This window comes from Durio zibethinus, chromosome 18, assembly GCF_047325235.1.
Source record: "Durio zibethinus cultivar Kanyao isolate XHJ-2024 chromosome 18, ASM4732523v1, whole genome shotgun sequence".
NCBI classification, from domain to species: Eukaryota; Viridiplantae; Streptophyta; class Magnoliopsida; order Malvales; family Malvaceae; genus Durio; species Durio zibethinus.
The window spans coordinates 22618651-22643380 of NC_143179.1; the positions used below are offsets into that span (position 1 = coordinate 22618651).

The 24730-nt window shown below is 34.9% G+C and overlaps 4 protein-coding genes across 7 annotated transcripts; all 4 read left to right on the forward strand.

The window, feature by feature from the left end:
• Nucleotides 1-237: 237 nt before the first annotated feature.
• LOC111300057 (uncharacterized) lies at nucleotides 238-6613 on the forward strand. The gene is made up of 8 exons (XM_022895663.2): nucleotides 238-805; nucleotides 1448-4946; nucleotides 5026-5101; nucleotides 5230-5300; nucleotides 5395-5460; nucleotides 5550-5639; nucleotides 6008-6184; nucleotides 6335-6613. The coding sequence occupies exons 1-8, from the start codon at nucleotides 381-383 to the stop codon at nucleotides 6368-6370; spliced, it is 4440 nt and encodes a 1479-aa protein (XP_022751398.2). The 5' UTR covers nucleotides 238-380; the 3' UTR covers nucleotides 6371-6613.
• A 954-nt stretch (nucleotides 6614-7567) lies between these two features.
• LOC111300058 (uncharacterized) lies at nucleotides 7568-10864 on the forward strand. 3 transcript variants are annotated; one of them, XM_089748000.1, is made up of 5 exons: nucleotides 7568-7725; nucleotides 7909-7956; nucleotides 8869-9688; nucleotides 9867-10295; nucleotides 10392-10864. In XM_089748000.1, exons 3-5 carry the CDS (start codon nucleotides 8896-8898, stop codon nucleotides 10568-10570), a joined length of 1401 nt encoding a protein of 466 aa, XP_089604126.1. In that variant the 5' UTR covers nucleotides 7568-7725; nucleotides 7909-7956; nucleotides 8869-8895; the 3' UTR covers nucleotides 10571-10864. The 3 variants fall into 3 exon arrangements, with proteins under 3 accessions (XP_089604126.1, XP_022751400.2, XP_022751399.2); XM_022895665.2 differs by having other exon boundaries at nucleotides 8892-9688; XM_022895664.2 differs by lacking the exon at nucleotides 7909-7956 and having other exon boundaries at nucleotides 8892-9688.
• A 286-nt stretch (nucleotides 10865-11150) lies between these two features.
• Nucleotides 11151-15623, forward strand: LOC111300059 (GTP-binding protein Era-like protein). 2 transcript variants are annotated; one of them, XM_022895666.2, is made up of 9 exons: nucleotides 11151-11659; nucleotides 12046-12191; nucleotides 12369-12509; nucleotides 12583-12696; nucleotides 13418-13543; nucleotides 14357-14455; nucleotides 14561-14662; nucleotides 14888-14968; nucleotides 15186-15623. In XM_022895666.2, exons 1-9 carry the CDS (start codon nucleotides 11293-11295, stop codon nucleotides 15270-15272), a joined length of 1263 nt encoding a protein of 420 aa, XP_022751401.2. In that variant the 5' UTR covers nucleotides 11151-11292; the 3' UTR covers nucleotides 15273-15623. The 2 variants fall into 2 exon arrangements, with proteins under 2 accessions (XP_022751401.2, XP_089604127.1); XM_089748001.1 differs by having other exon boundaries at nucleotides 11239-11659; nucleotides 12369-12492.
• A 5463-nt stretch (nucleotides 15624-21086) lies between these two features.
• On the forward strand, nucleotides 21087-23847 carry MAN7 (Glycosyl hydrolase superfamily protein). Its single transcript, XM_022896407.2, has 5 exons — nucleotides 21087-21608; nucleotides 21717-21911; nucleotides 22229-22351; nucleotides 22771-22973; nucleotides 23149-23847. The coding sequence occupies exons 1-5, from the start codon at nucleotides 21288-21290 to the stop codon at nucleotides 23603-23605; spliced, it is 1299 nt and encodes a 432-aa protein (XP_022752142.1). The 5' UTR covers nucleotides 21087-21287; the 3' UTR covers nucleotides 23606-23847.
• Nucleotides 23848-24730: the final 883 nt, after the last annotated feature.

Below are 24730 nucleotides of genomic sequence, written 5' to 3' on the forward strand. Positions count from 1 at the left end.
CTACTTTTTATTTAAAAAGTAAAAATAAATAAAATTTCACCGGCAACACATGCGAATTAAAAGTCGTGGAATATTACTACAGCAACGCGAGATAGATTTTTCTTTTTCTTCATTCTAACAGCAAAAATAAATAAATAAATAAATTTAATAGTAGTAATAAATAATAAATCGTAAGTCCTTTTTGGTAATTTCGAAGTGCCCTTTATTATAAGTTTATTTTTTAATATTTCCTTTTTCGTCTTCCTCCTTCGTACTCTGTCTTCAGTCTGCCAGAGACGCTTCAGAACAAAAACAGACCAAAATATAATTATATGCTTTTATAAAAGGAAAAAAACTTTTTTTCTCTCAGTGAGGAACCCTAGAAACTTTCATTCATTTTCATGGAAAATCTCTCACATTCTCGGAAACCAAACAGGGGTTCTTCTCAAGCTACACTCACCAAGCGAACGACAACTTGCAATGTCGCCACCAACTTCTCCGGAAAAGCCATGTACGACGAAGTTTTCGGCGGTCCACCGAGGTCCGGTGCCGGTGGCCCGACTTTGTCGCCGAGGCCAGAGGACTATACCGAGATTTTCGGCGGATTTCACGCGTCTCGAGGCGCGTCGATTCCAGTGTTGGATCTTCCCTTGGTAGACGACAACGACGAGGTGATGTTTGATGTACGGGACCTGAGGTTTAACTACGCCGAGATTTTCGGCGGATTCGACGGCTTGGACTTCGCTGCTTCGTACGAGGAGCTGATGAGACAAGTCAACGGTGGTGATGATCATGATCGTGATGGTGATTCATCGGATGAAGCTTGGTATGCTTATTTCTTCTCTTTTTTTTGTAGTTTTTACTTTGAGCTTTTTGCTAATTTTTATAGCAAGAAATGAGTAAATATTGATTTTTTTTTTGTTAGTTACTATTGAGGTAGTTTAATATGATAGCACTGTACTGCAAAGTTTTGAATTTTTTTCTTCTTTTTTGGGTACTTTGATTTTGATGTTTTTGTATGTGTTCTTTAAGAACATGGAGGGTTTTTTTTTTTTTTTTTACCTTGCATTATGCTAATGGCTAGAATAAAGTGTTTGAGTTTGGTGGTAAAATGAATATTAAATTTTCAACTGGAAAATTACCTGTTCTTTGGGTAATCTAAGAAGAGTTATGGCAAGAACTAATCTTTTGATTGCTTTCATATTCTGCTGGAGTTTATGTGCCTGTGCTTGTTGGATTCTAGATTTTTGCTTCTTCATTGAAGTGTAAAATGCATGAAATAATCTCTTTATATACCTGTTCTTTTGGTGTTTGAATTAACATTATTTCGAACAACTGATGCGTATTAATTCTATGGGTTGTATGTAAAAGTTCTAGATATGTTATGTTCTGAGGTGTCCTGGTTGATTTTTTAATGTTGTGAGGGGTATGATTTTGATGATAGTAAATAATTTGCTTCCTCTCATAGGATGCAGGCAGAAACCAAGTCTCTGTCAGAAGGGTCAGAGCATTCTGGAAAATATCAGTGCTTCTTGGATGGAGATTATTATGAGCCAATTGATAGCAGTATGGAGTTCAATATATCATACCATAAAGCTAATCTTAGAAGCAACAGAGATATGCCAAATGGGGTTACGCATGTTGCTGAGCTGCATGCTGATCCTGAATATGCTTATATAATTGAAACTCCCTTGCAACAGACAGACAACAAGAATCCACCATTGCATGTGAGTGTGATTGATGATATCGATCTTGAGTTCACTCGGGGAGTTACAAAGAAAAAACATCTAAGGAAAGCTGTGTCCCATCCTTCTAACTGGACTGCTGGTGAACAAACATTTACAAACAGCTCAACTCAAAGAGAATATCGAAGGAATGGTTCTTGTTCTAATGAAATGTTTGTAACAATTTCAGAAATCAACCTAAGAACAATGCCATCTGATGTGCCACCTCCCACTAGACCACCACCACTTGTTGATGGCAAAAATGGGGCCTATCAAAATGGTCAACATGCTGCTTCGGGAGGGAGAGTGGGTGATAGTTCACCTCCTTTCTTAGATGTTGAGATAGATGAAAGCTCAGCTGCTGCAGCCTCTGCTGCTGCTATGAAAGAAGCAATGGACAAAGCTCAAGCAAAGCTGAAAAGTGCAAAAGAACTACTGGAGAGGAAGAGGGAGGGCATCAAGAACTCTATAAAACCAGATTCAAAGTCTGATGGAAAAGGTAAGAAGGAAAGGGCCAGTAAGGGTGTTGCTGGGTCCAGTGATATAAAAGATGAGAGAGTGCAGGGAATGTACGGAAAAGAAGATAGTGGAATGAAAAGATCTGTTAGAGAGGACAGGCAAAAGGCTGTGAAAACCCAGGCACCTGATTCACTGGAAGGCGAGAAACTTTTTAATGTTCCCAAAACATTTGTAGCTGAGAAGCATGGGAAGGAATCCCAATCGGTTCAAGAGTTTGATGAAATTGATGGAGGTGGTGAATGGCAGGAAGCAACTCAATTTTTTGAATTGGTTAGAACAGAAAAGTCAAGAACAGGTTTGGAGCAGACAAACAATGAGAAAGTGTTGGTCCAGAGCATGAAATCTCATGAGCTTCAGCATAAAGCCAAAAAAGCAAACATTGGAGCACTGGAGCAGGAGCAGCAACCAGACGGTGATAAGAAAGTAGAAGCTGTTAGGGAAGACCATGAACTGGAGAAAGTTGAGAGAGACATGAAAACTGCAAAAGAAAGTTGTGAAAGGGGGGAATCCTCCCGAATATCAAAACCAGTTAAAGAGGCCTGTAGGCATAAAGGGCTTCAGAAAAAGGTAAGAGCAGTGCAAGAGGTTAGTGAACTGGAGGAGCATGGGCAATCTCTAACAGGAAGGAAACATTTGGAAAATGGTAAGAAACCAACTGGAGCTGATGAATTAGGAAAACGTGAGAAGCAAGTAAGTGCTCAACAAAAAGAAAATAAAGTTGAAGTTGGGCAGGCTATGGAACAGAAAGGGAATGGGCAGCAGGAGAAAGAGACTAGTAAAAGTATTGAAAGTCCAAAGAGAGTCAAGGAATTTCAAGAAAGGGAAGATGAGGAGAAAAGCTGGAGGGAGGTTTTTGAGCCGGAAAAAAATGAAACAAAACTTGAACAGGTACATGTACAAATAGAGAATGAGAAGAGGCTGAGAGAGGCTCTTGAGCTGGAAGAAAAAGAGAAGAGATTGAAGGAAGCTTGCGAACGTGAAGAAAACGAGAAGAAAGAGAAGGAGGCGCGTGAACTAGAAGAAAGTGAGAAGATTTGGAAAATGGCTCTTGAACAGATAGAGAATGAGAAAAGTCTAAAACAAGAGCGTCTGCAGGAAGAAAATGAGAGGAGACAGAGAAAGGCTCCTGAACAGGAAGAGATGGAGAAGAAACAAAGAGAGGCTCATGATAAAGATGAAAGTAAGAGAAGACCAAAGCAGGTTACTGAAGAAGGAAAAGATGTGAGGCAACAAAAGGAGGCTATTGAAATAAAGGAAACTGAGATTAGACTAAGTGAGGTTTGTGAAAAAGAAGCACTTAACAAAGGGCTCAAAGAAGCTTGTGAAGAAGAAGAGACTGCAAAAAGACTTGAAGAAGCTCTTGAAAAAGAAAACATCAAGAAAATGCTAGAAGAGGCAGTTGAGCAAAAAAATTACAGCAAACCAGAGAAAGAGGTCCAAGATACAGAAGATGAAGTTAAACAAAAAGTAGTTGAGCTGGAAGAAACTGAAGAATTGCAGGGAGTAAATTATGTGTACCAGCACACTGAAAGGGGTGAAAATGGGAAGGAACTCAAAATTGCTGAAGGAACTTGTCAACATATGGAAGGAGAGAATCCTGTGGTATCTGATGAAGTAAATAAACTGGATTATAGCAAAAAAGGTCAAGAAAATCAATTGGTTGGAAATAATGATCAAAACTATGATGATGTGGAAGAAACTGAAGAGTCCATTCTTCAAGAAAATGGAAAGATGGAGGCTGAATTTAGAGACAATGAAAAAAAATCGGTAGTAATGGGGAAAGGGGATGTTGATGGAAAGTTAAATGCATCTGGAATGGCACCTTGTGGCTTAGAAACTAAAGTTAACCAGTTTAGAAAGGATGATATCTCGGTATTGTGTCATCAAGATGATGGTGTGAAGAAAACTGGTGAAGCTGGAATTGGCATCGGACAAAGAAATGCTGAGAAGATCAACAGTCTCCCAGGAATGGACTGCGATAATGACAACCAAGGGCTGAAATTTGCTAATGAATGGAGGGAAAGAGCTCGGACTATCGAGGAGACCCAGGTTCCCTCACGTCTGGAAGAAAACAAGGGTAAGTTTGTGTCAGCTCAAGTGGTGAAAGAATCTGTTGAAACTGCTAGGAAACCAGAAGCAGCTAAGGCATCTGTGTTGGAAGGGAAAGAAAGCATTCAGGGAATAGTTCAGCAGTTTAAGATAAGTCAGAGCACAGAAAGAAAAGATGAGAATATTAATGGGAGCCTTACACCTGAAGAGAAGGAGGTTGAAAGGCTGAAAAGAGAAAGAGAACTGGAGAAGGAACGTCTTAGAAAGATAGAAGAAGAAAGAGAGAGGGAGAGGGAAAGGGAAAAAGATAGGATGGCTGTTGACAGAGCGGCTCTTGAAGCTCGTGAAAGGGGATATGCTGAAGCCCGAGAGAGGGCAGAAAGGGCTGCTGTAGAAAGAGCAACTGCTGAAGCTCGTCAAAGAGCAATGGCAGAAGCACGTGACAGATTAGAGAAGGCATGTGCAGAAGCTAGGGAGAAGTCTTCTATGGAGGCCAGGCTCAGAGCAGAGCGTGCTGCTGTGGAGAGAGCAACTGCAGAGGCTCGAGAGCGTGCTGTGGAAAAAGCAATGGCTGAAAGGGCTGCTTTTGAGGCAAGAGAACGAGCAGAACGGTCTATGTCGGATAAATTTTCAACTTCTAGAAACAATGGAATGCAAATGAGCTCTTCATCCTCTGTAAGTGTGTCCTTACTTTCTGTTTTCTTATATGAAATTCATGGTTACAGACAGCATATTAATGGATCTTAATTGGCAGGATCTACAGGATCAGCTTTGTCAGAGCACCAGCTCCTTTGGTGGTTTAAGATACCCGTATGCCTCTGCATACAATGGTAGGTTCTTTTATGAAGAACTAGCTATATCCTTTTAATACACTGCTTTATAAGATCACCCAAAAAAGAAGAAAAAAAGAATTCTATTTTGCTTTTCTGCTACTGAACAAGTGTCTCTGTCCGTGAAGGAGTTGGAGGTGAATCAGCTCAGAGGTGTAAAGCTAGACTAGAGAGATATCGACGAACAGCCGAACGTGCGGTATGACTTTTTATTCTAATTCTTCTTCTTTCAAAAATCTGAAGTGTTTATTTATGCATATCAAAATAACATCTAGCTTTTGAATTTTTTGCAGGCAAAAGCTCTTGAAGAAAAGAATATGCGTGATCTTCTTGCTCAAAGAGAGCAAGCGGAAAGAAATGTATTCTTTGGTGTCCTTACCTGTGTAGATATTTCATGATTACAAAGTCTTTGCATTCTTCACTGTCTTGTTTCTTTTTCTCTTTGCAGAGATTAGCAGAAACTTTGGATGCTGATGTCAAGAGGTGGTCGAGTGGGAAAGAAGGGAACCTGCGTGCCTTGCTTTCAACTTTACAATATGTATGTTATAGCATCCAAAATCTGTTTAGACAAGCTTTTATTATCATTTCCTTTATTTACTGATCATTTAATGGGCTTGATGCTTAGGTACCATTATTAGGAGCCATTCCAATTGTTGATCCATCTAATTTTCTTATTGCTAATGCTGTTCGGTGCTCTGGCTTTTGATTATGATTACCATTAAATTTGTGATTTATTACAGACTAACTGGGCTAGGTTCTGGTACTTTTATAGAATGTTTTTCTCACTCGTTGAGTTTCGCCTGACAAATAAATAAGTGACTAAGACATTCTGTCTTCAGTTCTTATAATTTAAAGCTCTAGCGGGAGTTATTTTAAAGTTTAAAACTGAGGTTTCTTCATTGACAGATCCTTGGGCCTGAGAGTGGTTGGCAGCCGATTCCACTAACAGAAGTTATAACTTCAGCTGCTGTAAAGAAAGCTTATAGGAAAGCCACTCTTTGTGTTCATCCTGACAAATTACAGCAACGTGGTGCAAGTATTCAGCAGAAGTACATTTGTGAAAAGGTCTTCGATCTCCTAAAGGTCAGTTACCGGTTGTTCCACTTCCTTTGCCGCCTTGGCTTGTGCCATTAACCCTTTTAACAATTGTAGTTGATAAGTGATGGGGTGTTTCTAAAATCAAGGATACCGAAGTATGTTTAACACTAACCTTCTGTTGCTTCTTGATCTCAGGAAGCTTGGAACAAATTCAATTCCGAAGAGCGGTAGCCCAGACTTGGTATGGATGCCAATTGCATCATTACAATTCACTATGTTATGAAAATTTACACCGTTAGTGAGTGTATATCCTTGTCTATTTTATATTTATATTACTCCATGTAATTTTGAGTGTAATTTCAATATTTAAGCCCAAAAAGAAATAGGTGCAAGAATTTTGAGTAAACCCACATTTTCCCACCTTGGATTCAGAATTTACTTTCAAAAATGGAACACACAATGCCAAGTTTGTCCAATCCCACTGTTTGAACACAATCAATTCATTTACGGTCCTCATTGCTTGGAGATTAGAGAAGTTTAGAGTGACAATGATACCATAATATCTACGAATTATTTGAGTTTGATTTAGATAAAATTTAAATTTAATTAAATTATTATCGAGTTAAGTTACTTTTAATTTATAAAGCAAGTTTGAGTTTAAATATTTTAATGTCTGATATGAATAGATTACGAATTTAATCGAATTTTTAAATTTTTATATATATTTATTAGTTTAATTAAAATTTTATTATTTTATATATATCAATTTAAATATGAATTTGAATTAAATATATATTCGAGTTTTGAAATCAAATATAAGAATAGTGTTTAATTTTATTAAATAAATTTAATTAAATGAACTTTAATAATTTGATTTTTATTTTAAGTTAAATTTTGAATAATAAATTTTGAGTAGGATTTAAACTTCTTATTTTATGGACTTGACTCAGTTGAATTACATGTCTGGCCTAGAGCTATTGACAGAGCTAACTTGGGCTTTTTCTGGGCCCATGCTTTGAATTCTTTGACCCCTGACATGGGCTTTGATGGGCCTGAGCACCCCAATCTATTATAGTTGCTTCTTCGAAGAAGAATTTTTTTAGATAGCTTTTTGATGACCGATTCCATTCCATTTCGTCAGCCATTACTAAATATTGTCGTCGTAGTGATAAAAAAAAAAGGAAAAAGATTGAAAAAAATGAGAAAAGTAGTTGCTTAATTTTGCCGCCACATGCATGCTGACCTATTCCCTCACTCTTCATTATTTCGCCGTTTTGCCCAAGGAAAGGAAGTTTCGCATTTCATACTTTTCCAAAAACGATGTCGTATCATTTCACAAACGGCAGAGTCGATATATTTCCCCATCTTCCGAACAGTTTGGAGACCTCCCACATATATATACGGAAAACCCCGACACTATCCCTTCCTAACCGAACCTTGCATTTCTAACAGATTCGCATCGCTTATAATTTTCCGTCATATGTCTCTTTACATCACGCGCTCTCGACGCGCCACTATCTGCATCATTATCGCCGCCGCTCAGGCCTAGGTGTTTCTTCCATAAGGATTCTCTCTTTTTATTTAAGGTAATGAATAGCATATATGGTAATGAATCTCCTTGGGTTATATATATATATATATATGTGAAATTCCTTTTTATTTGATTTTAGGTTTTTCATTCTTTATTTTTTCTCCAGTTTTTGGATTAGCTATTCTTAATAGCTCTGTTAGCTTTGCGTTTATCCTCTTTCATTTTAAACTTTTCTCAGCGTCCAAACGAAGCCTTAGCAAAAGAATGGAGCTTTCAATCGTTCAAGGTTTTCTTTATTTTTACTTTTATTTGCGTTGTTAACTAGAAGAAGGAACGATTTGAACCCTTTTTTTTGGCCTTTTCATTTTCGTATTGTTGCTCGTGTTATTTCTCGGATTATAATTTTTGAGGTTTTTCTTTTTTTCCATTTTTTAAAATTCATCAAATAGTTAACATAAATGCTTTAAAATTTTACAGTAAAAAAATATCATTTTTCTTTATTTTTCCGTTCTGTTTGGTTGTTGTTAAAATCAAGAGGAATTCTCGTGCATGTCACTTGGCTGTATCTATTAACACTGGTTTTTTGGATTCACTTTTTCATTTACTCATACTTATATCCAGCTTTTATTTATTTATGCAATTCAAGATTTAATTTAGTTATATGATTTTTAAAATCAGCCATTAGTTTTTAGATTTAGGTTTTTTAAGAAAAAAATTTTAATTTTTATTATAATAATTAGCTGAATAATTGTTTTTATATGAATTTCACATAGCCGCTTCTTTTCTTTCCTCAGCCAACAAATGGAACTTTAGGATTGTTTGAGCGATTTTGAATTTTGTTAGAAATTTTCTGGTTGTTCATTGGAAAAGCGATTGCATCCCTTTCTCTTTTTTTTTCTTTTTTCTATGTTGGTTCGCAGATTTTGGTTTTAGGATTTTTATGGTTGGCAGGAGTAAAATATTTACAAGAATTAAAATTTGAATTTTAGATTATCCATTATTTTTGTCTTTAGCTGACTAAAGTTGGGGCTGAGTTGTTAGAACTAAAAGTTAACTACTATAAGCTTAATTGAGTGAATCTTCTCAAGTTCATGGAAAGTAGAATGTTTTCAAATGTAGCAACAATGGGATTTTCGACTTTCATTTTCCTTCAGGATCTTCTTCTAAGAAAATGATACAAATGGCTTAGTGACTTTAGCTTTTGTTTGCTTGATTCTGCAGAGCCATGCCAACATTTACTGCTATAGCTTTGGATAGGTTGTTAGAACCTGGAGCTTCCAAATCTGTCAACAAGTCTGGTCCTAATTTAAAACCACCTATCCCCAACCCAAAGCCTATTCCTAACTCCAAGCTGGAGAGGACGAAGAACAATATATCAGTAATGGAAAGGAAGGTTAATCGCCCCCAAATTTCACCTGCCCTCTATGCTACTCCTGAGGCAACCCCACTACCTGATTCACCATCCTCTTTCCCTCCTTCTCCTTACATCATCAATTACAAGCGCCGTGGGCCTTGCCTTTTGAAGAGATTTTCTGAGGACAATGTATCATCTCAGAAAAAAACCCTTCAAGAAGATGAGGTTAATAGTAATGCAAAGCTGGCAGAAACCAAATCTGTTGATCTATCCAAGGATGGTTCTGTTACTTTTCGCATTTGTGAACCTAAAGAAGAGGAGCATGAGAATGGTGTCCATAATGGTCCTATCAATGTGGAGCAGGCAAATGGTGTCCATGGTGGCTCCATTCAAGACGAGCAGATGGATGATGTCCATAATGGTGAATTTGGAAGCAGTAATGGGGAAGTTGGAAGCAGCCAAATGAGTAATGGTTTGGCCGTCAATAGTGCTGTGCTGAAGGTTGGACTGTTGAACTTGGACAGAAGTGGTGACAGTGAAGATTTCTTTGATCCGAATGACTCAATGAGTGTCGCAAGTAATACCGAGGGAGATGATGATACTGAGGTAGAAAGTGCTGCAAGGCTTGCTACATCAAGGGTAGAGTTTTTTGATGCATGGGATGGTATGTAGATGCATATATATTAATGTATGTGCTTTCTTTTTTTCGCTGGGACATATTTTTCTTGCATGACTGCCATTTTGTTTTTAAAACCTGATATGCCTCGACTAGGAGCATGATAGTGATGTGATGATTTTGTGGTGGTTTTGGCTAGCTTACTTAGATTTCTTGTTTCCTCCAGTATTATCCTCTGAGAGTGCACCACAGTCTATTCTTGGTGACATTGAAGCTGAACTGCGTGGAATAAGATTGAGTTTACTCATGGAGATAGAGAAGAGGAAGCAGGCAGAAGAAGCTCTGAACAAGATGCGATGTAAGTGGCAAAGAATCGGCCAAGAGTTGGCCGATGTGGGCTTGTCACTGCCTGTGGATCCTATTGATATGACAGAGGATGAGCTGGTGAATCCAGCTGAAGAACTGAGGCAGCAAGTGGATTTCGCACGATTTGTATCATTATCTGTGGGAAGGGGCATTGCAAGGGCAGAGATGGAGATGGAGATGGAATCTCAAATTGAATCGAAGAACTTTGAAATTGCCCGATTGTGCGACCGGCTACACTATTATGAGACTGTCAATCGGGAAATGTCTCAGAGGAACCAAGAGGCTGTAGGTGAGAGTTTTATATGCATGTTTACATATGAAATTCTGCATGACTTTCACATGATTTCATTTCTTGAGTTTTGGAATTTATTATTGTTTCATACAGAGATGGCACGGCGGCATAGACAAAGGAAGAAAAGAAGGCAGAGATGGGTTTGGGGTTCAATTGCCGCTGCACTTACCCTCGGGACAGCAGCCTTGGCGTGGTCTTGCCTCCCAACGGGAAAAGCATCATCTTCTGCTAGTATTCCTCATACTCCTGACAGTGATGATGCAGCTAAGTGATAATTATTCGATCACTAGAGCTACTACGATAACCCTGTCATCGTAGCAAGAGAATAAGGTTCTTCGGGGGTACATTCTTCCCTGTGAATAGCAGTCTCCTGCTTTTGGTTGAGCACCAATTTCTCTTCCATGGGCCATCCAGAGGATGTACAGTACCATCAAAATAATTTTTGAGTACTACTAGTTGTTCTTATATCGGTCTTTTGTTATCCAATTTTGGCCTGTGCGTTCTGCACATATAATTTCATGGATTTGTTTTGAGGTCTCTTATGATTCAAAAAGATATTTTTACTATGCTAGACTCTTTAACACTAATCTTTTTCTTACAATATTGTACTTAACTAATCACAATTAATAATTATGTAAAGATACACTATTTAAAGATATAAATTTCACATAATTTTTTGATAGATCTTACGTAATATTAAATTATAATTAATTAATTGTATTATAATAATTATAAAGTATATATGAATTTAATTGATCTACTAATTTCTTTGAGATGTTTGTTAAATTGGATACATCAAAGATGATAGCAATCAAATTTCCTATAAAAAGAAATTTAAAACAAATTTAAAAAGATGGGTCCAAAACGCTGCGTTCTATTTATGCGAAGCTGGATCGAAGGATAAGCAATTAAAATCATGAATTATCCCATTGTTTAAAAACGCAGAAATGGATAACCTGGGTCGGTGAAGCTATTCAGAAAACGGGCTCCGACAATGGAGCTGGTAGCTTTTCACATGTATCCGACGTTCGCCAGACAAAAAAGCCCCTCTCTTTTCCGTCGCTGCAATACAAATTGTCACGGAAAATCGCGGTTCCGATTCCAAGCCCGAAACGCTAGTTCCAGGAACTGGAATCTGAACCAGATTTCCCGGCTAGATTTAATCCAACAAGTACTTGAAAGAAACAGTCTCATGGAAGATTCACAAGAAGAAGAAGAAGAAGAAGAAGAAATGAGTATCAGCGGTGACGAGTCGTCTTTTTTGTCTTTGAGTGAAAAGCCAGATAGAAGGAACATGGCTCTGCTTGACGATTACGAGTTGGAAGAGCTTGATTCTGCCTCTCCTACTAACCATCGTAGTGGTTTGTAGTCTTAGCTAATCGCTGCTCTTTTTTTTGTGTGTTTAATTCTCTGCTTTCGGTTATTAAGTCATTCGAAAATCAATGAAGCATATCATGTTTAATTCTTCCTCTTTGATAAGAAAAAAAAATCACAATTGATCAAAACACTAAGCATATTTAAAAAAATGTTTTAAATTTGTAATTTTTAAAAAATACTGTTTCCAATCACAAAGCACTTTTTTTTGCCCGTTATCTCTTAGTAGAAGTAGCACGGCAACAGGGCCTTTGTGAATTAGAATAAAAAATGGTGAGTGAGACTGAGAACACTTTGAATTTTCACAGATTGAGCTTGCCAACGATTACATTGTCTGTGGTTGTTTTATATCTTAATGGTGAGTAAAATGCAGGGTATGTGGCTGTACTAGGGAAGCCGAATGTTGGAAAGAGTACACTTGCTAATCAAATGATTGGTCAAAAGTTGTCTATAGTTACCAATAAACCTCAAACCACCAGGCATCGAATTCTTGGTATATGTTCTGGCCCAGAGTATCAGGTTTGAAATTTTTTTTCTTTTGTTATGACTATTGTTTCCCGTGTTAGATTTTGGTCATTTATCTGTGTTGTTAATAACCTTATAGATTAAGTAGCAATTTTTTTGTTTAGTTCCTTCGCGATTTAAGGCTATGTATGTTCCATTTCTCATTTATACTGTCCCGGACTTTGCTTGCAGATGATACTATATGACACTCCAGGTGTTATTGAGAAGAAAATGCACAAGTTGGATTCTATGATGATGAAGAATGTCCGAAGTGCTGGCTTAAATGCTGACTGTGTACTTGTTCTTGTTGATGCATGTAAAGTGCCTGAAAATGTATGCTTCATGGTTTTTAGAATTCTTTGTTAAACTTTCCCCCCTTTTTCTTAGTTCAGTTTCTTATGTCTAGATCAATGAAGTCTTGCAAGAAGGCGTAGGAGATCTCAAGTGTAATCTGCCCACTTTACTGGTTTTGAATAAGAAGGATCTGGTAAAACCTGGTGAAATTGCAAAAAAGCTTGAGGTAAGAACCTGTTTGAGTTATGTATGTGCTTTCATGTGGATATTCCTTAAAATTTAAGATGGATATTTTTCAGTGTCACTAGTGAGATTGTTGAGAAATAGATACAGAAATACTCTGTGTTGCCAATTGATTTCTTAAATGCAAATGTTTCTCACCTCACTTTTGTTTCTGAACAAGCTTTTCTGCATATCTACAATAAGAGTAAAGGCCTTGGCTGTGATGGCCATTTTTTCTTGCAATGTTTAGGGTATTGCTTTACCTTGTCTCAAAAGGCTATGGTCCTTGCAATTGAACTACCATGTGAAATGCATTAAAATTCATAAATATAAAGGTTTTCATTCTTGCAATATTAAACAATTATCAAATTGCTTTTTCTTGTTACTGTAGTCTAGATTATGTGAATTTATGGTGCACTAAATGAAAGAAACAAAGCAGATATGATTAGTCCAACATTGGTCTTAAATGTTGCTTAGATGCTTAACCAAAGTTTGCAAAAGGTGTTCTCTCTTAAAATGTTTCGAGCAGCGTCTGCTGCTATTGTTATTGTCACATATTTGCAATTGGGTGGTTTGTATGCAAGTTCAACTTTCACTCATCAAATTGTTGAGTTCATTCCTCAGGTTCTGTACTTTAACTTTAGTAGCACATTGAATTGGTCTTCAGCCTTCAAGTTTGGTATTTCTGATGTTTGTTTCCTAAATAGAAATCCTATGCCTTGCAGTGGTATGAGAAATTTACTGATGTTGATGAGGTCATACCTGTGAGTGCAAAGTATGGACATGGAGTAGATGATGTCAAGGATTGGATATTGTCAAAACTTCCCACTGGGCCACCTTACTATCCAAAGGTATGTAGAAACCAACTGATATGTCTTTTATTGCATTCCTTACCAGCTTATCTTCAAGAATGAAATATGGTGGTAGTTCTTGTTATCAGGAATATTACCTTAAACTTCTCTAATATTTAAATTTATGTAATATTAGAAGGAAAATCATGTTATAAAACGAAGCTTTATCCAATATCACTCAAAGCAAGAAGCTGCAGTTGACTTAGATATTCTTTGTTTAGCTCATCTTGAACTTAGTTGACTACAAACGTACCCAGACCCAAGTGCTGCCAGATTACAGTTGTGGAGTGGAATCAAAAGAGCCTTGAGGGATGTTTTTACCATCTAAACCTTTTTTTTTTGGGGGGGGGGGGTGGGTTGGGGGGAGGAACCATCTAAGCTCTTGAGTCATCGTTTTTAGAGCTTACAAATTGTTCTTTTCTTATTGTATCCTCAATACCCTATTAAGCAATAAAAAGTTGTTGATGATCTGGACTGGTTGATAGGTAAACAAATCAAGAGCATAGTTGGAAGGGGCATTCATTTCGCGGGCTTGTAAATCATACAATATTAGGAACATGAAATGATAAATTTTAAAGTTGCAAGTATGTCAATAACCAAAGATTTCATTTTTGTAGCTGATATATGTTCTTTGACAATTTGCTGGGAACAGTTTATTCTTTTAACGACATCCTCAAATCAACAGTCACATTAGGCTTTATGTTCATTGTTGCCCAACTCTACCTCAAAAAGAAAAATGTTGCCCTGCTTTTGAGGGACTTAAAAAAATGATTTTGTCTTTCTTATGAACACTTGTTGTATATGTGTTGGCAGGACATAGTCAGTGAGCACCCAGAAAGGTTCTTTGTAGCTGAAATTATCAGAGAAAAGATATTTATGCAGTATCGTAATGAGGTTCCTTATGCATGTCAGGTACGGGACTGTAGTTATCAAGATTGCCAGCAAGATGTACTCATCAACCATACCAAACCAAATTTCTCATATGTACATATTCATTTCTTCTTCCAAATTTTCCAGGTAAATGTGGTGAACTTCAAAACCAGGCCAAATGCCAAAGATTTTATACAAGTAGAAATCGTTGTTGAGAAAGACTCCCAGAAAATCATCCTCATTGGAAAAGTAAGTATTATCCTGTGTTTATCAGACTTTTTACAATTTGCTTTGATTCATTTCAGTGATCTTTTGAGCTTGATGAATATGTTGACAAAAAAGAGTCAAATTTAACCACTGTTTAATATTTTCAAATTAATTAATTTAATATTAAATCTAAATAATGCACATATGCATGTGCATGCACACATTCTTAGCCATCCATTTGATTCCTTGTGTCCTCTGCTATTGAAGGGAGGGAAAGCTCTGAAAATACTTGCAACAGCTGCTCGGCTTGACATTGAAGATTTCTTACAGAAGAAAGTCTTCCTTGAGGTGCAAACTTAAATCACAATTCTTCACTTAATCATCATTGCTACAATGTGCATGGTTTACTCTTGGGCCTCGTGTTTATGCATGTCATCAAAAGCATTTTCACTGTCATTGTAACTAATGCTCTGCATCAAGAAAATTCATTGATACCGATGATTTGGTAACGCATGGTTACTACTTACTAGATATATTAACCTTAACCAACGAATTCAATAAACAGGTTGCAGTAAAAGTAAAACAGAATTGGCGGCAAGACGAAGGGCTTTTGAGACATTATGGCTATGGAGGGCAGATTCGAGCACTATAGCATCGTCTCACATTTAATTCAAGTTATTTTTTGTATGTTTATAAAGAGTAGTTGTGTGAATATGTTTTAATCAGTTTTGACTGGGTTGGGGTTCAAGAAGTGTGATGTGGTTGCAGATTTCATCAATGAGAAGATTAAACCTCAGGCTTTGCCTTATTGGTGTGAGCAAGAGAATTGATGACTTGGGTCCAAAAACTCTTTGCAGGTTAAGTATTAATCTAGACTTAGACAATTTTAAATACTGACTCAAAAATAATACAAAAAAAATCATGTATGAATTTAGTGTAATCATGTATTGTATCTTAATTGTATCGACACAATTAAGACGTGATATTATTCATGTTGTGTTCATGTCAAACAGTGATGACACGGTTAAGAAACATTTAAAAAATAATATTGTTCACACAAATATATAAAATATACAAACTATAAAAATTATTTTAATATATTTTTAAAATAAATTAATAATCATATTTAATGTGTTTAGGTAAATTGTAAACATTTAATTTTTAAATAATTTTTATTTAAATATTAATTTAAATTATTTTTTTGTTTAAATAAATAAATTAATTGTATCTAATCGAGTTAATTTGTGTTGTTTGAGTTTTATTAAACAAATTAATTTTAAGCGTATTAATCGTATTATGTGACGTGTAATATATATAATAAACATATTTTGTAATGTGTAATACATAAAATAAGTATGTTATATTTATATTTAGATTATTTGTATTATTTAAATATTTATATTATTTTTGTATCAAAATTATTCATATTCAAACACGATATAATTATATGAATTATTAAACTTACATTAAACTGTATTGCATGAGCATAAATGGTAAAAGCTGTTTGCTAGGTTTACATTAAACCATTATTGTATTGCATGAGCAGCAATGGTAAAAGCTGTAGTTGGGATCTCTGTCTCGAGCGTTCATTTCGGGCAAAGGCGGAAGATCACGTACCAGATGTCGGCAAATAGTGATTGATCCGCAGGTTGCGTCATGTTTTTTGGTTGAAAATTGAACTCTTCATTAATTGGCCTAGGTTGAGCCAATTTTTCTGTCGGTTCACGCAATTTATAACTGAAGGTAAAAGAAAAGAACATAGTTAAAACCATTAAGAAGTGGAGCACGCGTGCGAAATGCCCAAGTCTTTTGAGTGTGGGAGTGACGTAGCGATGATAAATGTTCGGATGAGATTTAATTTGATTTTTTTATAATATATAAAATTATAAATATTAAAATTTAAATTTAAATTCAAATTCAAATAAAATTTTTATATGATTTAAATTAAATCAAAATTTATTTGTTTGGTTTGATTCAGCAGTTTTTTAAATTTATTTTTTTTTGTTTTTTATATTATGTTAATATAATTTTTATATATTTAAATAAATTTAATTATAAAATAATTATTTTATTTTATAAAAATTAATAAAAATATATAATTTAATTTGATTCAATTTTGTTTTGGATATTTTATTTTTAAATTTAAAATTTGATTCAAATATAATATATACATTTAATATTTTAAATTAATTTGAATTGAATAAAAAAAATTTTATCTAAATCCAATCAAATATTATAATTTTAAATTAATTTTTTATTTTTTTCTCATCCTTAAGTGTGGCAAAATCAGAATAAAGTAAAATAAGATAAGAGTCTTCTTTCAATGCAAATATTGTAGAGTTGGGTAACATAAGACTGTCTGTTAGCCATAAGATCCAAACAAAAATCTGAACTGAGATAAGTGCAGGGACAGAGTTAAAAGTGCTGAAAAGAGAAACTTTTTCTTCTCTCTTACCCTTTGGGTGTCAAAGAACAAATCTTCAACATTGAGTGATGGAGCATTGATGGACATTGGCACATGCAGTCCACGAACTATTAAATGAGAAAATATGGGACCTTAGGCTAAAAGAAATGGTGGTGGGGCATGCAAAAGAGAGCTGTAGATGTCAACTCTCACATGGGCTCAATGCCGCGTGGTGGTTAAATGCAGACACTTCAATTTAAGAAAAGATTGGCAGTTTGGTACGTTGCTGAGAATGAAACTTCACAAATTTTTTGTTTCTTTTGTCTGCAAAAATCAAGAAGAGAATCGGTGAGTTTTTCATGGAAAAGATGTTGGAATTTATCTTGAATTTCAGAACTCACGTCAAAAATTAAGTGAGTTTGAGTTTATCTTGTATTTCACATGGAAAGTTTAGTAAAAGTATAAGAGATTTCATCCTTATAAATAAGATGTTTTGATTTTAATTTAGTAATTTCAGAGAGTTAGACATCAAGAGAATTGTTAAGTGAGTAGGTTATTAAATGGTGTAATTGAGTTTTGGGTTAAGTTTTGAGTAAAGAATTTTAAAAGACTTTTCTCATTCTAAAAGTCTCACAGTTGTAAATATTTATTTGTTAGTGGATTGTGTTTGGAGTAGGCCATTTTGAATTGGACCGAATCAAATATATTTATGTGTTCTTATTCTTGATTTGAGCTTGCTATTTTGTGTGTGGGTGTTGTTTTTGGTTAAATTGTTTTTGGTTAAATTTAGTAAAGGTATAAGGGTTTTTACCCTTATAAATAAGATGTTTTGGTTTTAGTTTGGTAATCTCAGAGAGTTAGATGCCAAGAGAATAGCTAAGTGAGTAGGCTATTAAAGGGTATAATTGAGTTTTGAGTTAAATTTTGAGTAAGGAGTTTTAGGAGACTTTTCTCATTCTAAAAGTCTCACAGTTGTAAAGATTTATTTGTTAGTGGATTGTGTTTGGAGTAGGTCATTTTGAGTAGGTCATTTTGAGTTGGGCCGAACCAAATATATTTGTGTGTTTCTATTCTTAATCTAAGCTTGCCATTTTGTGTGTGATTGTTGTGTGTGGGTGTTATTTTTTTTAACAAGTGATATCAGAGCGAAGTTCGAGGTTTAAGGTTCGTAGCCTAAAAGATCGTGAAGCAGTATTTAAAGATGTCTGAAGAAGGTATGGCTGGTATGCCTATGCCTAAGTTTGAGATTTCGTTATTTGATGAAAAGTCAACAAGTGGTATCAGAGCGAAGTTCGAGGTTTAAGGTTCGTGAGCCCAAGAGATCGTGAAGCAGTGTTTAAAGATGTCTAAAGAAGGTAGGCTGGTATGCCTATGCCTAAGTTTGAGATTCCGTTATTTGATGAAAAAAGTAATTTTATGTTATGATAAAGTACGATTCAAGATCTGTTAGTACAACAAGGGTTGGAGATTCCATTGTTTGATGGAAGAGTTCCTAATTGAAAGTTTCTACGACATAATAAATGGATCATTGATCTTTGGAAAGAAAAGGAGAACAAGGGTTGAAGATTCTGTTATTTGATGGAAAGAGTAATTTTATGTTATGACAAAGTACGATTCAAGATCTATTAGTACAACAAGGGTTTGATCAGACATTAGAGAGTAGTAAGCCTGAAGGAATATCTGATGCTAATTGGAATATGATTCATAATAAAGCTGTTAGTACTATTAGATTAACGCTACCTCCAAAGGTAAAATACAGTATGTTGACTGAGAGTACTCCGAAGAGTTTATGGGATAAACTTGAAGGTATTTATGTTTCGAAGTCATTGACTAATAGATTATGTTTGAAGATGGATCTGTATTCTTTGAAGATGGATCTGTATTATCTGAAGATGAAAGAAGGTATGAATCTTCATAATCACCTAAATGAGTTTAATAGATTAGTTTCTAAATTGCTAACGATTTCTGTTGATGAGTTAAAAAGAGAAAGCTTTAATTTTGCCATCATCTTTGTCCAAGTCTTATAAGCTTTTAGTTCAGACTGTATTGATGGGTAGGTCTACTTTGAAGTTGGATGATGTGACTGTTTTGTTACGTTTATGGAAGCTCAGAGCTCATCACCTAAGAGGAGTACACTAGCTATAGAGGGTTTTGATTGAGAGAGGACTCAAAAGAGGATTGATGGATCAAGATGGAGATCTAAGTCAAGAGACAGATATTACAGTGATGTAGAATGTTATTATTGTGGTGAGAATGGACATATCCAAGTGCGCTGCAGGAAGCTGAGAAGGGATATGGTCGCTTTTAAAAAGGCGAATGATGAGAAAAAATTCGATGAAAAAAAGAGTGATACTACTGCTGTCGTGTCTGATGATGATGATGTTATTTTGACAACTTGTGTTGATGAGACTCAGACTTTGAAAAGTGATAAAGGTTGAGTTTTAGATTCAGCTGCTACAGTTCATGTTTGTAATTATAGGAGTTGCTTTATGGAATTGGATGAAAATGAGAAGTATGAGGATATTGTGGTTGCTAACAAAGAAAAGGTATAGATTCAAGACATTGAAAATGTTCGCCTTAGATCTCACGATGGTATTATTAGGATGCTTCATCATGTAAGGTATGTACCAAGTTGTCACTATAATTTGATTACTTTGGGTGAGTTAGCTTCTCAAGGGTACACATATTATGGTAGTAATGATTGGTTGAAAGTGTATAAGAATGTTAGTGTGATTCTACAAGAGAATAGGGTCAATAATCATTTATACATGTTTGATGGTTCAGTTGCTGAGATGCCTGTGATGAAAGAAAAAAAAAAGGTAAGCGTGTTAGTTTTGCAGTTACTGTTGAAGTGTTTGGAGATTCAAGTCAAGAAAGATTTGTTGGGATTTGCTTTGAATCTTAGAATCCCACATCGAAAGTTAAGTGAGTTTGAGTTTGTTTTGTATCCCACATCGAGAGTTTAGTAAATGTATAAGAGGTTTCACCTTTATAAATAAGATGTTTTGGTTTTAGTTTGATAATTTCAGAGAGTTAAACGTTAAGAGAATAGCTAAGTAAGTAGGCTATTAAATGGTGTAATTGGATTTTGGGTTAAGTTTTGAGTAAGAAGTTTTATGAGAGTTTTCTCATTCTAAAAGTCTCACAGTTGTAAAGATTTGTTTTGGTTTTAATTTAATAATCTCAGAGAGTTTTGGTTTTAATTTAATAATCTCAGAGAGTTAAACACCAAGAGAATAGTTAAGTTAGCTAAGTGAGTAGGCTATTAAATGATGTAATTAGATTTTGGGTTAAGTTTTGAGTAAGTAGTTTTATGAGACTTTTCTCATTCTAAAAGTCTCACAGTTGTAAAGATTTATTTGTTAGTAGATTGTGTTTGGAGTAAGTCATTTTAAGTTGGGACGAATCAAATATATTTATGTGTTCTTATTTTTTATTTGAACTTATTATTTTGTGTATAATTACTACGTGTGTGTTGTTTTTCCCAACAAAAGAAACTACAACCACTGGTGTCTCTCAGTTGGACCCAAAGAGCTTGACAGCCTTTTTGACTGTATCTTTCCCCATAGTACAGAATAAAATGTAGTAGAAGGAATAGGTGAAGATATTCATTCAACGGTTGCCTTACCACCGAACCTTCAAATTTTGAAACAGTTCCTAAACCTGGCTCGTACTCCATGTGTACGGCCATGGTTTGTGGGATTAGGTTAGGCAGGTGAAAAAGGAGCCTCTCGCTATCTCATCGGGGTCCATGTTCTTTGTTTCATTCGCATTTCTTTGTTACTGAAACAAAATTTTTTGTTAGACATCCGAAATACAGATTATAAATCCAAGCATGAACAGAATTGGATGAGAAAGTAATAATCATATCTCGAAACCCTTTGTTTCTTTTTTTTTTCCTTTTCTTTCAGACCCCACTTGCTTCCCATGTGTTTGCATGATGATAATGATCAACATAATAGAGCATGGATAGTGACAATGACATATCTCATAATGTTAATGATCATGTAATTAAGGGCCATGTTTTTCCTTTTCAAATGTAGCAAAGAAATTAACCTTAGAGGGAATCTCGTCAGTTTCCATCCATTGGCAGTTACTGTTGGTTGTTTTTTTTTTTAATGCGTTTGCATTTGTACGAGGACAAACTGTTTCAACAGCCTCATCTGCTTTCCTGCAGCTTTTAAACAATACCCTTCACTTTATTCAGCTAAATGACTCTTATTTCCCTTCTCCACTGAGAAAAACAGAAACTGAGTCAAAGAAATGAAGCATTTGGCTTTGGCCATTTTTCTTGCTGTTTTGTTCAACCAACACCTTACTGTTCATGTTGAAGCAGGGGATAACTTTATCAGGACCAGAGGAGTTCATTTTCTGTTGAATGGTAACCCTTACTATGCAAATGGTTTCAATGCCTACTGGTTGATGTATGTGGCTTCTGATCCATCGCAGAGGCCTAAAGTCTCAGCTGCATTTCGTGAAGCTACAAGTCATGGCCTCACAGTGGCTAGAACTTGGGCTTTCAGTGATGGTGGTTATAGACCTTTACAGTATGCGCCAGGTTCCTATAATGAACAAATGTTTAAGGTGTCTTTTATGCAGATTCCCTCTATATAATTTACTTTCTATCTTTACCATCTTTAAAGTTCATGACATAGATGATTTGGATCTTTTTCTATTTGGAATGTTTTAAAGGGATTGGATTTTGTAATAGCTGAGGCAAGAAGGTATGGAATCAAGCTCATTCTCAGCTTAGCTAATAACTATGACAGCTTTGGAGGAAAGAAACAATATGTAAATTGGGCAAGAAGTCAAGGGCAGTACCTGACATCTGATGATGATTTCTTCAGAAATCCTGTTGTTAAGGGCTACTATAAGAATCATGTAAAGGTATGCTCAGAAAGCATTTATATTTCTCTTGCTGCTACTTGGTATTGGATTGTCATTTATGATACTTTTCCCAGGTTGGATAAAAAATTTAAAATCATGACTTAAATCTGATAAAGCTGTAAAATCTACTGTCTTTTTGGAATTGATTATAGTTATATAGCTAAATGTTATTGTAAGTATGTCATATGGTTTTTTCATCTTTTTTCTTTTAAAGCAAAAAGAAAATATAATTTTGTGTAAATTCTTTTCTCCCATAGATATTTTCTCTGGTCTTCTCTATGAATTATGAATATATATATTTTTTTGAAAATTTGCAGACTGTTCTCAATAGATATAACAGCTTTACTGGAATGCATTACAAAGATGACCCAACGATAATGGCCTGGGAGCTTATGAATGAGCCTAGATGCACATCAGATTCCTCCGGAAAAACTATTCAGGTTTTCACAATCTTCCCTAGCTAGATCTGACTTTCTTTCAAAAGTAGTTTTTTAAGCTAAATTTTTTCTGCTGAGATTGATTGATTCAAAATCCAGGCCATTGAAGTCAATTAATTTGCTTAAAAGTTTGCTAACAGGTTTATCCAACATATGCATCCCACCTCTACCATAAAAATGGTTTTTGTGATTGGATAATCCCCATTTCCACATTAGTTAACACTGGTTAGATTTTCCCACTTGCCGACATTTGTGAGGTAGGCCCATTTAATGAATGTTAGTGTTGCCAAAAAAGTTTGATGCCTTCAGTAATTTGTTTCAACAACTAGCTCTTAAATGTATTTCATTTGCAATGTTTTCACTTTTCAGTTTCAGGTGTGCAGTAATTGATTGTAACTTTCAGTTATTGATGCTTTTGATAGGCTTGGATAATGGAAATGGCTTCTCATGTCAAGTCCATAGACAGAAATCACTTGCTGGAAGCTGGTTTAGAAGGATTTTATGGACAATCAACTCCTAAGAAGAAGAGACTCAATCCCAGATTGGATATTGGAACAGATTTCATTGCAAATAATCGCATTCCTGGCATTGATTTTGCAACAGTCCACTCATATCCTGACCAATGGTAACTATCATCAATGACTTGAAAGAATCTGAGCATTGAGCTTATGAAATTTAAGTCCCATTGTCAGTTGAAACAGAACAACTGAGGATTCAAAAGTAGGTTAGAGATGAAATGTTATAGGAAACTATCACCTATGATAAAGCTTTGATTTAGTTCCTTATTGTGGCATGCGCAGGTTATCCAGCTCAAATGATCAATATCAACTCTCTTTTTTGAACAACTGGCTTCATGCTCACATCCAAGATGCACAATTCATCCTCCGAAAGCCGATACTCCTCACAGAATTTGGAAAATCATGGAAAGATCCAGGTTTTAACACCTATCAGAGAGACCAATTGTTCAACACTGTCTACTACAACATATACTCATCAGCTAAAAGAGGAGGTCCAGCTGCTGGAGGCCTGTTTTGGCAACTCTTAACTGAAGGAATGGACTCTTTCAGGGATGGTTATGAGATAGTTTTGAGTGAGAGCTCCTCAATAGCTAATGTCATTGCACAACAATCCCACAAGCTTGACCAAATCCGTAAGATCTTTACCAGGATGAGAAACGTGGGGCGGTGGAAGAGGGCAAGAGCCATGAGGAGGGGTCAGTGGCATGGTAGAAACGGGGGCAGGCGCATTGGAAACTGAAAACTAATATGTTTGCATAATATGTAAGATTTCTAATGTTGAAGTGAAATCGTTTGCGTGAAGTTTGTGAGGTTTTGGAAATGGTTTCTCTCATAGTGATGAATGTATGTTCGTCCTGGAGAGTAGCTGGCCATTAGGTAGTGTAATTTTCAACATCATCGTTCGGTAGATTTGATTAATTTTGAATCGAACTATTCAAAATTAAATTAATTAAATTATATTATATATTTTATTTTTGTTAATTGAATTGAATTTATTAATTTCTAAAATTAATCGATCAAATTTAATTAATTCAATAAGTTTGATTAATTTTTTTATTAAATAAATAATAAATATATTTAAGTTAAATTACATTTTAAACTCTTAATTTCTTTTATTTTAAACAAACTAAATAAAATTATTTAAAAAAATATTCAAATACTAAAGTATTATGTTAAAAATTCTAACAACTTATGAATAAAATGATCGATTTCTTATGTTTTTCATTTTATATTTAAATTTTATTATATTTCAATTAAAATTTTGGTTAATTTGATTTTCGAAATGAATTAGTCGAAAATCAAAATTTTTAAAAAATTATTTTTATTAATAAATCAAAATTAATTTGGTAACTGATCAATTAATCAAATTAAATTAATTTGATGAATTAATTTAGTTAAAATTAAATTATGAACATCTCTAGTAATTTTCCTGTAATTTTTATTTACTTTCTTAGCTGAGCTGTTAGGACTGTTAGTTTGGCAGGAAAAAAAACAGATAAAAGACTCAAACCTTATTTCATCATACCAAGTCTTGCCATATTAGAATGGTTTCAAAAATCTACCAAAAAATGTTCATTGCCACTCTTTCTAGTATTTTTATATCTTGAATACCAAGCATCTATCGCATAATAAATAATATTATAAGAATTTATAAAACTTAATTCAATTAATATAGGGGAAACACTACAGCATAGAGAGTTAAATTAAATATAATGATTCATGTATTTGTGTTATATAAAACATCGAAATTTATATATTTATATCATATTTTATATGAAAATTATGTATCATAATTTGTGTCGATAAAAAAAAATATAAAATATATTTTTTAATTTTGTTAAGCTCATACTATTAAAATTTTAAA

Coding starts and splice junctions, on each gene's coding strand:
- LOC111300059 (XM_022895666.2), top strand. CDS start 11,293: ATGGAGCTGGTAGCTTTTCACATGTATCCGACGTTCGCCAGACAAAAA. Junction 11,660..12,045: donor TCCTACTAACCATCGTAGTG/GTTTGTAGTCTT, acceptor AGTAAAATGCAG/GGTATGTGGCTGTACTAGGG. Junction 12,192..12,368: donor GTTCTGGCCCAGAGTATCAG/GTTTGAAATTTT, acceptor CTTTGCTTGCAG/ATGATACTATATGACACTCC.
- MAN7 (XM_022896407.2), top strand. CDS start 21,288: ATGAAGCATTTGGCTTTGGCCATTTTTCTTGCTGTTTTGTTCAACCAA. Junction 21,609..21,716: donor ATAATGAACAAATGTTTAAG/GTGTCTTTTATG, acceptor AATGTTTTAAAG/GGATTGGATTTTGTAATAGC. Junction 21,912..22,228: donor ACTATAAGAATCATGTAAAG/GTATGCTCAGAA, acceptor GAAAATTTGCAG/ACTGTTCTCAATAGATATAA.
- LOC111300058 (XM_089748000.1), top strand. CDS start 8,896: ATGCCAACATTTACTGCTATAGCTTTGGATAGGTTGTTAGAACCTGGA. Junction 9,689..9,866: donor GTTTTTTGATGCATGGGATG/GTATGTAGATGC, acceptor TGTTTCCTCCAG/TATTATCCTCTGAGAGTGCA. Junction 10,296..10,391: donor GAGGAACCAAGAGGCTGTAG/GTGAGAGTTTTA, acceptor TGTTTCATACAG/AGATGGCACGGCGGCATAGA.
- LOC111300057 (XM_022895663.2), top strand. CDS start 381: ATGGAAAATCTCTCACATTCTCGGAAACCAAACAGGGGTTCTTCTCAA. Junction 5,301..5,394: donor GACGAACAGCCGAACGTGCG/GTATGACTTTTT, acceptor AATTTTTTGCAG/GCAAAAGCTCTTGAAGAAAA. Junction 5,640..6,007: donor TGCTTTCAACTTTACAATAT/GTATGTTATAGC, acceptor CTTCATTGACAG/ATCCTTGGGCCTGAGAGTGG.